At 39.1% G+C, this 12,041-nt stretch overlaps 1 protein-coding gene across 1 annotated transcript in view; it reads right to left on the bottom strand.

Annotated features, from left to right (window-relative positions):
• Positions 1-4,125: 4,125 nt before the first annotated feature.
• The window catches only part of nlk (nemo-like kinase), a 36,821-nt gene continuing 28,905 nt past the window's right edge, over positions 4,126-12,041 (bottom strand). The window contains exons 7-9 of the mRNA XM_015401760.1: positions 9,539-9,737; positions 8,183-8,276; positions 4,126-5,849 (exon numbers count right to left, since the gene is read on the bottom strand). Coding sequence (XP_015257246.1) covers positions 5,795-5,849; positions 8,183-8,276; positions 9,539-9,737 — 348 coding nt within the window. The 3' untranslated portion in view covers positions 4,126-5,794. The remainder of the gene's footprint in view (positions 5,850-8,182; positions 8,277-9,538; positions 9,738-12,041) is intronic.

Here is a 12,041-nt window from a genome sequence, read left to right as displayed (position 1 = left end):
CTAGTTTTCCTTAGATAGAAATCTTAGAATCAATCTGACTGGATGATCTGGTGAACTGTAAAGTTCCTTGAGATGATGTGTTGTGAATTACTGCTACATAAATAGACTAAATTAAATTGAACACCAGCCCTATAGTGACAGTGTTAGAATTAAGTTCAGCAGTTAAAAACAAGCAATATGTTTTCTTAGAAAGCTATTGACGTAAAAATGACAAAGACACTTAGAGATGAAGCCTTTATAACATTTGTCCATCTCAATGCTGATGCAGTTGGTCAGTGAGAATTGTTGGCTTAGGAGCAACTTGACACAGGAATGAGACATCTGTAGAGTCCTAATGGCTCTTCATGTGCAAATTCCAGCCTCAGTCCATTACTTGCCAAGTTCCCACAATTCTTGAAGGGATCTTGTTGATGGGCCTTTTCCATAAGCTATAAGTATGCGTGCTTACAGAGTACTTCTTCAGTGGAGCAAGTCAGCAACCATCTTCCATTGCAGGTGCCTGTGTTCATGTTCATGTTCATCCAGGAGGAAAGAATCCTGAAGCCAATTACTTGATGCTACAAGCTGGGTTTCCCCCGATGCAAACCTTTTAAATCTGTCCGGATGATCTGAGTGAACGGACCCCATAGAGAACTTTAAGAAGACGTGTTCTGCAGCGTTTAAAAGTTTCCATGATGGGTCCAAAGCAGGTCCTCCACTGGTAACCAACAGGTCTGTGGGAGGTAATGTAATCCCCAGCGATGACGTCGTCATTAAGGCCTCACCACTAAGCTGCCTGAGAGTAAACTTGAAACACAGGGTGTTTCAATAAGTGGGTGGAGTTACAGTAAACATAGACAGCGGCTGGACTTTGGAGGGAACTTGGCTGGAAACGGGAGAACGTTCGACTGGCTTTCAGCCTGAAGGGAAACTTTTAAACCGCAACCTCTGTGTGTTTCAACTAAAGTGGCTTGCCTTCAAATCCAGGCAATCCCTCACACTTCATACAAGTGTGAGGGATTGCCATCAAGTCAACGAGTCGATGCAATCAACCGGTTTTCCTTAGATATTAAATTTTGAAACAATTTAACTGTATGATTTGGTGAACTGTAAAGAGCCTTGAAATGACATGTGTTGTGAATTGGCACTATAGAAATAAACTGAATTGAATTGGTTTGGAGTCAGTTGGCTTATCAGCGGTAAAAAGCCATGAGTACCTTAAGAAATTGAATTTAATATATAAGTCTATAGGTGATAAACATATATAGTTTAATTTAATAATTGGGGACTAAATTAAATAGCTTTTCTATCTGTATAGAACAGGGGTGGGTATCATGCAACTTTTAGAAGTGCCTTTGGTTCAACACACCTAAAACAAGTAATTAGATGATTGAGAGAACTCTGGAGAAACTGACTGCATGCTGAGGAGGTAACCCAGTCACTTGATTCAGGTGTGTTGGACCAAGGAGGAACCAAAAGTTGCACGATACCGGGCCTCAGGAACTGAAATTGCCCACCTATATAGATCTGTATGTTGTAGATATAATCAACATCCCTGTCATCATGGTGCTTTACTCTTCACAAATAATCTGGGAGAATGATTTCAGCTCGAAAACTTTGAATGTAAGTTTCTTGCACATAAAGGCTGGATGTGCTCTCTTCATCCTCTGACATGGGAGCTGGCTCGGAGCTCATCTGCCTGGCCGTGTGTTTCCTGGATGGGGTCGCCTTTTACAGCTGCTTTTTGTATCTCTGCTTCTGTCTCCTTGAACCCCAGTCGGCCTCAGCAGATGGCCGCTCACACTGAGCCTGGTTCGGCTGGAGGTTTCTTCCTGTTAAAAGGGAGCTTTTCCTCTCCACTGTCGCTACAAGCATGCTTAGTGTGAGGGATTGTCTTTGAGTCAATAAGTTGATGCAATCAACTGGTTTTCCTTAAGATAGAAAAGTTTGAATCAATCCGACCGTGAACTGTAAAGTGCCTTGAGATGACATGTGTTGTGAATTGGTGCAATAGAAATAAACTGAATTGAACTGGTTGGTTCCATTAAAATGGAGCACTTTTAAAACTGAAGCTCTGTTGAGTTTAATTCATGCCGACTATCCAGGGAAGCATTTAAAGAGGTGCATGATGCATGGATGTTAATGTGATCTGTGACCACTGCAATGTCGCCTAGATTTTAGAAATCCAGGTACCCTGAAAATCCAGCTGACTCCTGATGGAGGACAGAATATAATCAACATTTGATCAAAGGGAGGCAGGCCTCATTGTTCAGATGAGCTGCTGTTGAACTGTGGACCTACCAGAACTGAAAGTGAGAGGCTAAATAAAAGCGAACAGACCGATTTCCTGCCAATTTCAGTTCTCTAAAGACCAAACTTTGAATCCAGCTGCTGTGGTGGAAACAGTGCCCCAACTTCCCTTCCCCTCAGAGTGAAAACAGTCAGGAAACCCTTGGAGAGCAGCAGGGCTCTGTTCTACAAACCCTTTGATTGAAATGTCCGAGGGGCAGTGAAGTGAATGAACAGTCAGCTGTTCCAGAAGGGCTAAAACACTCCAGGTCGCTGAGATCAAGAGGTAGAGACCAAAGTAGGGAACCTTTATGTACATATTCACACAGTGTTGCTGCAGGACATCATTAAAAACAATAACAAAAAGACAGCTCCTTGGATATATTTACATCTCTGCTGTACATACATTATTACTAGACTGAGGACTCTCCAGGTCAGTAAAGGATTTGTTTCACCAAATACTCCCTAATTACAGGACTTTAAAAAAATCTAAATATATATCCATTTACATTTGTAGATTTAAAAAATAAAATCAAAGCCTCTGAAATGTTCAGGCTGATATAGTTTCTATACAGTGGCGTCTTCTCTTTTGATTGTTGAGCAGATTTCCTTTTCTCTTTTCCATTCCCCGTGTGTACATAATTAGGCTTAGGATGATGAAAACATGCCAACGACCACGAAAACACAACGGGAAAAAAAAAGTATTACATACATATCATATGAGACTGTAGCTGCTGTGAGCTGGCGCCGTATAAATAAAGTGAATAAATTTTCAGTATTTCATTAACTTCAGTGTCTCTACGCTGAACCAGTAGGTTTGAGATCTTCTGGACGACCAGTGTAGGTCCTTAGGCAAGATCCTTCATGCTAATGACATTTTAACATTATGTCTAGCTTTTACACTGCAAAAACGGTCTTTAATGAAGTGAATTTACTCTTAATTTGAGCAGGTAAATGTTTGCAAATGGAATTAGTATTTTTACTCTTAGAATAAGATAATCAGATAAAATGCACTCTGTATCTAAGCAGTTGTTTTTTCTTCTTTTAAATGTAAATTATCTCGTTTCAATTGCAAAATGTCTCACTTACCTCCTCAATTTAAGAAAAAATGCACTTATATTTAGAAAAAAAAATGACTTATTTAGATTTAAAATTTTTTTTGCAGTGTAAGACTTTTTGGATAAAAGTGTCTCTAAATGCATAACAAAAATATCAGCCAGAAAACTAAGATCGGATTATACAGACTTCTGTTTGATTTCATGTATTGTTCAGAAATAAATGGGTTAGCTGTTCTCTTTTTAAGCAAGATTCCTCGATCAACAACGTTTAAAATATTCCACACTACAAAATAAGTGATGAAAGTATGTATGATTCATGCTGATATATGATTATAGGTCTGACTCTGTATCCGTCAATACTCAAAGCTGCAGTATTACTGCTGTATGGATAATTTAAACATTTTATGGGAACATCACTAGTAACTATAATCCCAGACTTTAATCGCATGTTTGGTGTTTAGATCAAAACTTGGCTTTATGGGTGAAAGATTTTTGAGAGAAAAAAAACAACAACTTTTTATTCAGGAAACTTTTATCCATTTGTAACTTGAAAATCTAATTTTTTTTTAACCAAAATTAAAAATAAAACCTTTGAAATATCAGAATTATGGATTTTCATCATCCGAGGCTGCATAGGAAGCCTAAAGGTCCAACCATGGAAGCCATAAAGATCAAATCACCAACATCTGGAGAAAGAATTGCTCAAAGGTCACCAGAACATGGAAAACCACTGAAGTCTGAGAAAAAAAACTCACTTTTTGAAAACCAGAGGAACTTGGTTCAAAAGTTCAAAACAAGGTCAGGAACCAGGAAACTAAATGGAGGTTGTCTCTAACTGGACCGTGCTTTAGAAGAGACAGGAACACAGCTGGCATGTAAGGAGCTATATTTCTTCTAAAGCAAGCAGAAAGTCCCCTGCCAGGAACAGGAACCAATCAGAGGCCGGAAATCAGCTGAGTTTTCAGCTGAGCACCATCCTCGTTGGTTCTTAGGGAAAAGTCAAACTTTGTTCTCCACTATTTGGGGACCTTTAAGGATAAATACTGCTTTAATTCAGAAAGAATCCACCTTTAACTCTATCTAATGTATTTAGGGCTCATTAGTGCAGTCTGTCACACCAGGGGGAAACTTTAAGAGGAGTGATGACAGACTGAACTGTTTCCAGAGTAAAAGAAAACAGCTTCAATCTGCAGAATCATGTAATAACATGAAGATTCTGATAAAACATGTTGACCCAGAGCATAACTGTCCCTTCTGGGCCCTCAGCTAGGGGGCACTCTTCAAAAAACCGGTGGATTGTTAGTTCAAGCCGTTTGCCACCAAAACCAAAATGCTTTGAATAAAGAGCTTGTAATGCAGTGGTTCTGACCCAACAAGGTTGTCCAGGTGACAGAGGCTCTATTAAAAGTGTGGCTACTGTAGCTTATGGTCTGGGTCCAGACTGAGAGCATCAGACACTTCATAACAAGATCTGAACCCAAAAGCACCAGAACCCTCAAACAAGCTAAAAGCTGCTGCACAGCTGATTACAGTGGTCCAACTAAGATCCAATCAGACCAACAATCTGATCCAGGGTCTGTGGAAAGTTGCTCTACACAAAACAAAACAAGGCTCCAGAACCAGGTCCAGTACTGGTCCACAAGCCCAGCAACATTTGCACCTCTGGAGAACAGTGATTCAGGAAGAAATGCTCAAAAATAAGATCAGAAAAAAAGAAACACACTAAGACTCCTAGAAACCAACAGAGCAGTTCTTGCTCCAACATAATCAGAACCTATGAATTTCTGAAGAGGAGAAAGTAACAGTAACAGGGAAGGTTGGATCTTTTAAGACACCTTCAATTAAAACCATTTGGAATATCAGACCTTAACATAAAGCCTGACCCCTGCTGAACAACGGGAAGGCCTGCTGAACACAGGGCCCGTCGGCTACCTCCTTTGGTCCTTCTGACCCCAGGCTCATAATCTTTGGTAAATTAAATAAAGTTAGGTGAGGAAAAAAAACAAACCAAAACAAATTTTAAAACCCTTCAAAAACAGGTTCTGGGAATCTATTGGTTCTTCAGACACAGTCAGAGCCGATTGTCTTCTTATGAAGCAGATGGGTCCTGAAGGACCCCCGTCAGAACAGGAAAACGCCAAACTGTTAAAGTCAACAAAGCAGTTCACAACAGGCAGAAATCTATGATTATAACCCATAGTTCTAAATAATTTAAAGTCTGATCAGTAGCTAACACATTAGTAGACCTCTTACTTCTCTTCTATCTCACTGCTGTCCCATCTTTTGTACATCAAACCTTTAAACTCCAAAAAAAGTTGGTCAACTTCTCCATGTGACCACTGGAGCAGAGCTGAGCTGCGAGTCCTGCTCTCCAGTGAAATGCTACGTAGAAGAAGATGATGAAGATGATGATCAGCTGATTTCCGGTTCCACCTGGTCAGCTGGGAAATGATGGCGCACAGCAGCAGCTATTCCCACACAAGAGGAGACGGAGGCATTTCAGAGGGCTGAGCCACGGTGGAGCTGTTGGGAAGCAGGGGAACAAATAACTGGGATTACTGGGAAGGAGTTGCCTGACTTTTAGCTCTGAGCTAATGATGCTAACATGGTAAACTTCAAACTTAAATATAAAATATCAAAATATGAAATTATTAAATACTGTTCAGAAAATGATCAGTGTTTTTAATTCAGAGTAGTTTCCATGTGAATGTGCTTTACTGGAGGCATCCATGTTTGTCAAAGAACACTACTGCCACCTACTGGTTTGTGACGTCACGGTGCGGTATCGGCTGTTGATCAAGTCCCAAGTACCGTGACGTCATTGCCGGAAGATGGCAGGAGGAAAGGGTTACTGTGTTTAGGCAAAAATGGCCGCTCCCAGACTCAAACGTATTAATTTTAGATATAAATAATGATCTGTTGATTATTCCTTGCTGACCAGACTTTTCCTTTAAACGTGCATAAAGATGGCGGTCCATGATGTTAATGTCATCAGAAAGTTTATAACGTTAGTCGTCCTACAGCCTGTAAAGGAAAAGACCGTTTTCCACACGGCAGCATCTGGACCGAAGATGATGGCAACTTTCACATGTGCTTCCACTAAGACACTAATTAAATGTTTAGAAAGTAGGGCTGAAACAATTAATCGGATTAATTGTGATTAACTGATTATTGAAAAAAAATCATCAACTAATTTAGTAACTGATTAATCGTTAGCTGGAGTGTAGAGACTGTGAAACATGCCTTTAGCTGACAGGCAACCCAGTTACAGCAGTTATTATACAAAAATTGCAACAAAAAAAAGAAAAAATATTTTGAATTTAAGATAAGAAAAATGTTTTCATGTGTCAATATGCTCAATCCAGAACTCCTCAAGTGAAAAAGTTTCAGTTCCACCTGGTTTCGTTTAGTAGAAAAAAAAAATCTTCTTTAAGGAACCTTTGGCTATCCGATTATTATTTGATTAATTGTAAAAATAATTAACAGATTAAGCAGCCCCACAAGACAGCGGGAATAATCAGCATAATCCGCGTCTGTTCGCTGTAGCAAAGTGTGAGCTCGCGTGGACGTTGATTTAGTTTCTGTCAGGCTGCATTTGCTCATTAGAGGTCCATGTAAGAAATTCAACGTTTGCTGCTTTGACCAGGGACTGCTTTATAATAGATTTGCAAAATCATTGTAAGTTGCAGCCCTATTAGAAAGCAAATATAGGCGTCAGATATTACCCATTAAAAAACAAGCTTGGTTCTCACTATAATAAAATTAAGTATATTTTCATACTACAGTCCGATTTCATCCTGTATGTGCAGCAAAACCGGGACAGTTTTAACGCAGGCATTTCTTACTCCATAAACCAGAGAGCACACACTGACCTCTAGTGGCACAACTCTAAAATTAACAAAATAGTAAGAAGCTCTGGGTTTCCACCTGTTAAGGCCTTCCATCTGACCCCAGCAGCCTTTAAAATGAATGGTGAAGAACACGACTAAATGCAGGGCATTAAAAATGTGGTTCATCCCAATGAATACTGTTTGAAAATCAGTGTAGTTTGTTTTTTTCTTCATTATGTCAAAAAAGTTAATAAACAATCCACTGGACTCTGTTTCCAAGTTTGAAGACGTTTTGCTTCCCATCTAGAAAACTTTCTCAATTCAAAATGTCAGAAATATCGTTGAGTTCCAGGCTTTATACAGTAGCTCAGCAAAGTTTTCATTTAGAAAACATGCAAATAGAAACGGACGAACGGGTCCACCCCTTTGGAATGAGGGTCATTTGGGTTCTTTTGTTAGCCTGTAACAGCCGATACCCGTCTATGTTTTTGAAAGGGGGTCGTTAAAGTGAGTTTTTGGCCTGGCTGAATAGGGGAGGTATTTTTTTTCCCCTGTAAAGGGGTCAGGTTGCGATGATAGCAGGAAGGGATCAATCAATCGCTGCATTGTAGATTTTTTGAAAGCTAAAACTGGTGGACTAATATTTGAGCTTTCAAAAACCTACAATGCAGCAATTGAGTCGATCCCTTCCCTTCCCGCTATCATTGCAACCCCAACCCCTTAACAGGGAATGTTCCACCTTAAAATAGCATTTCAGAGAGTCTAAATTTCAAAATTTTCCAGGTGAGGATACCCCTGGACTCCCTGTGCCACACAAAGCCTAAAGATGTGATACACCACGGTGTAAACTCTGAAATATTTCTTAGCTAAAAGCCTGACTGAGACACTAATAAAGTAAATATGCTTTCACACATTTTTGGGCAAAGAGTTTATAAAGACTCTGCTCTAAAGTGCAAAAAGAATTAAAAGCTTTTCTTATAAAAATAGTTGAAGACGTTGGTGTTTGGTAAGAAAGTGTCTCCTCACCTTATGAAGCTTTTGAAAGCAGCTGACTGAGGGTTGATGCAGAGGGGAACTCGACTCCCCTTTTGTTGTTCCAAAATAAACTGATGGATGATCTCTGTTTGGGGAAACAAACAAAATCAAACTTCAAAACATTTCCAATCAAGTATAAGGTCTCTTAGTGCCTCGATCAGAACACAACCAAACATGACCAAGTTACTCTGGGTTCTTTAAAAATACAAAAGTTAAGCAGAGAACTGGTTTATTCACAGGGTCTAGAAGAGGCTTTAAAGTAGGGCTGTCAAAATTAACGCGTTAAGGCAAGATGATTATTTCTGGAATAAACGGCATAATTGTTTTAACTCATTAACGCAGTCCCGCCCTGTTTTACCCACAATTCAATTGTCTGACATGAGCGAGATGGAGGAATCAGAAAAGAACCCGTTGGCCCGCTGGATAGACAGTTCGAGTATAAAAAAAACAAAGACGGGACCATAAATAAACATGTTGTGGTTTGCTCACACTGCAAGAAGGACTTTTCGTTTCACCGAAGCACCTCGAGCCTTAAACATCATCTTAATGCCAAGCATTCATTTGTTGAGGCTTCGACTTCAGCTGTTACAACTGACATGCGTCAGACCCTCACCGAACGCAGGGCATTAAGTAATGGTCTGCTTTACATTCAGAAAATGTTAAACAGTGAGTTTGGCTTAACAACTGGCTAAAAGATGAATAAATTATAGGTAAAATATCCTCATGTAATTGTTTAAAAGTCAAGTTGTTTGTTTTAAACGAGAAACGTTCCATTCACCCATCCTGTATTTACTAAAAAAAAAAGCAACGGCTAAGATGCCAAAATTGTTGAGAATTAAATTCTTTTTTTGGATTTGTCATTAATAAAAACTAAATGTAATACCCATCTTGTTTATCTTTCTGTTTTGAAAACAGTACACAGAAAATGTGTATTTTTTAGTAATATTTAGGCTAGTGATTAATCGAAATTAATTCAAGAAACCTTGTGATTAATTAGATTAAACATTTTAATCGTTTGACAGCCCTACTTTAAAGTAATCCCAAACGGGGAGCAGAGATCATTCTCAGATATCTTTATATTTTTACGAAACAAACAATAATGCCCTCACACTCAGTGGTAGGAGAAAACCTGCTGTGCCTTGAGACCCACTGAAGGGTTCTGAATAAATGCACATACAGAGTTATGATCCCAGAAAACTTATTTTATGGCAGCCGGAGCAGGAATAACTAAAATCAATGAATGCATCTTCAATCAAATAATTATTTTGTCCAACTTTTCATTATTATTAACAGACCAGAATGAATCTGGCCCCAAATACAGAACTGACAGGACCTCACAAAGCTTACCTTTGACTTGTCTCACAGACGTCAGGTTTTTCTCAAAGCCATCATCAAACTTGGAGTTTGTGACCGGTTCAAAGTCACTGGTATAAACGCGGCCAGAGGACGTGGTGTAGCAGCATTTGCACATGCATGTATGGTAGCGGAGTCGACCCTCGTCTAGGTAAGGGTGGGCCAGGGCATCCTTGGCAGAAATCCTCTTCGACTACAAACCAATGAATTACACACGTTTCATTTAGAGCTACAAAGTAATTCAACAAAGCAGTTCAAACATCTGCAGAACAACAACATTTAATTACATACAGTGTATATATATATACTTTTAACAGGAAAAACAACCTTGTCATGTTTTAAGTTCTAAGTTCTACATGGTTTTAAATAAAGATAATCTTCGGCGGGGATCCTAAAATCTCTGTCTCACCAGTAACACAGAAATCAAATGAATTCACATGAAGGTCTGACAGGGGCTTCAGGAAACCCAGTAGATCATATCCAGTCATTGGGACTGCAGGACTAACTCCTCCTAGTTACAGTGGGTAGTAGCTTGTAGTTTTTTCAGGCACTGATCACCTGATTTCAAAACTCGTCTGGATTTAAGCAGGTGCAATTTTGAAATCTGGTTAAGCTGTAATAGAACCAGGGGCCAGGGAAAGTGGATTAGATGGTGCACATTTTATTTTAAGACTCCTTTATTCTTGACAATCATTTTTCTAAAGTGGGCAGTGCAGGTAAATACTCTAGCCTTCAGTGTTCAATGGCATCTAAAAACAGCTGAAGGTTGGATCTTAAAATACCTCCAAAGATATCATCTGCCAGCAAGTATAAATTAATTCTGCATGGCTGAAAATCTCAAGTATAATCAGAACCATTTAGAGCTCAAGCTTGAGGTCATTACACAATGATTACAATACTCTCAATTTATTTTCTGTTGACAAAAGGATTCCGTTATTTGATTGTGCTAGCTTAAAATGCTAGGCTGGACAGAGTTCAGCTCTTGTTAAAAGGGAACAGCTGTCTATTGTTGTTCACATCAGTTCACTCAGCAGCAAAACCTACACATTATGCCTCATGAATAGCTTCATTCATGGCTGTCAGATTCCCATCCTCTCTGACCTGGCGTCACTAAGGGCCTGTTGTGGCTATTTATGTCATATTTTTAAAATTGTAAGTTACATTCATTTACTTGTTTCACTGGTAAGAATATATTTCAGTTTGGGACAGAAATCTGTAGTTTCTATATTTAGAATTGTTTATATTTCTTTTAAACCCTCCCATTCCTTTAAGAGATTCGGAACATATATATAAAGAGAGAGAGAGAGAGAGAGAGAGAGAAAAAGCTTCCTGGACGTAAAGCGAAACATCTTCAAACTTGGAAACAAAGTCCAGTGGATTGTTTTTTTACTTTTTTTGGAATGACTATGACCTCGATGACTGAGATTCTTTACCAGATCATAGGTCATGTTGATTCAAAGTTTTCAAAGTAAAAATTAAGAATATTTACCCTAAATTTGAGTAGGTAATTAAGATGATTTGCCAATGGAATGACTATATTTACTCCTAAAATAAGATGATTAGATAAAATGCACTTGACAATGCATAATTTTGCCTTATTTTAAATGTCAATTTTATTCCACTGGCAAAGTATCTCAATTACCTCATCAATTCAAGAAAAGAATACTTATTTTAAGGAAAAAAGTTACATACAGGGGTGTCAAGTCGCACGGCGGTTAGCGCACACGACCCATCTATGGCCTTAGTCCTCTACGCGGCCGACCCGGGTTCGAATCCGACCTGTGGCGCTTTGCCATATGTCACTCCCCCTCTCTCATACCCCCTTTCCTGTAAGCCTACTGTCGAAAAAACAAGCCACTAATGCCGCAAAAACTCAAAAAAATTAAAAATTACATACAGATTTCTATTTTTTGAAGAGTGTGAGCAAATTTTGAAGGTGAAATATCCATGTTCAACTATGCTATACAAAAAATAAGGTTTATATTCAATGATTAAATTATAAGTAAACTAAATCATCATGCTTTTGTTGCGTGTGTCTCATGGGAAGCACAAAAACTCATTACATGAAGGGATTGGGGTTCCAGGCAACCTGTATGAACCATAAACAGGTTATGTATAGTGGGAGGGTTGGTAGCAGCCCACTGCTCCCCGAGGGGATGGGTTAAATGCAGAGAACAAATTTCCCCATTGTTGGACAATAAGGCGATTTACATTACTATGGTTTACCTTAACCCAGGAGGAACCTGACAGACTAAGGCCCCGTCCACACGAAATCAAAACGAACACGAAACGCTAATATTTTCCAGAATGTTTGTCGTAAAGACGGAGACGTAAAATAAATGTGAGCGTCCACACGAATGCATGAAAACGCTGCAAAATGTATGCCAGGCCTGTAAGTGGCGCTGTGGTGCCAAAGCAAAAATAGGTGAAAATAGGAAATGTTGGGCATGCGCACTAATATTTATACATGGTTGCCCTGCGGGTCCATTTTGGTGGT

Source organism: Cyprinodon variegatus, unplaced genomic scaffold, assembly GCF_000732505.1.
Source record: "Cyprinodon variegatus isolate N-32 unplaced genomic scaffold, C_variegatus-1.0 Scaffold1256, whole genome shotgun sequence".
NCBI classification, from domain to species: Eukaryota; Metazoa; Chordata; class Actinopteri; order Cyprinodontiformes; family Cyprinodontidae; genus Cyprinodon; species Cyprinodon variegatus.
This window is presented reverse-complemented; position numbering and strand designations above follow the sequence as displayed.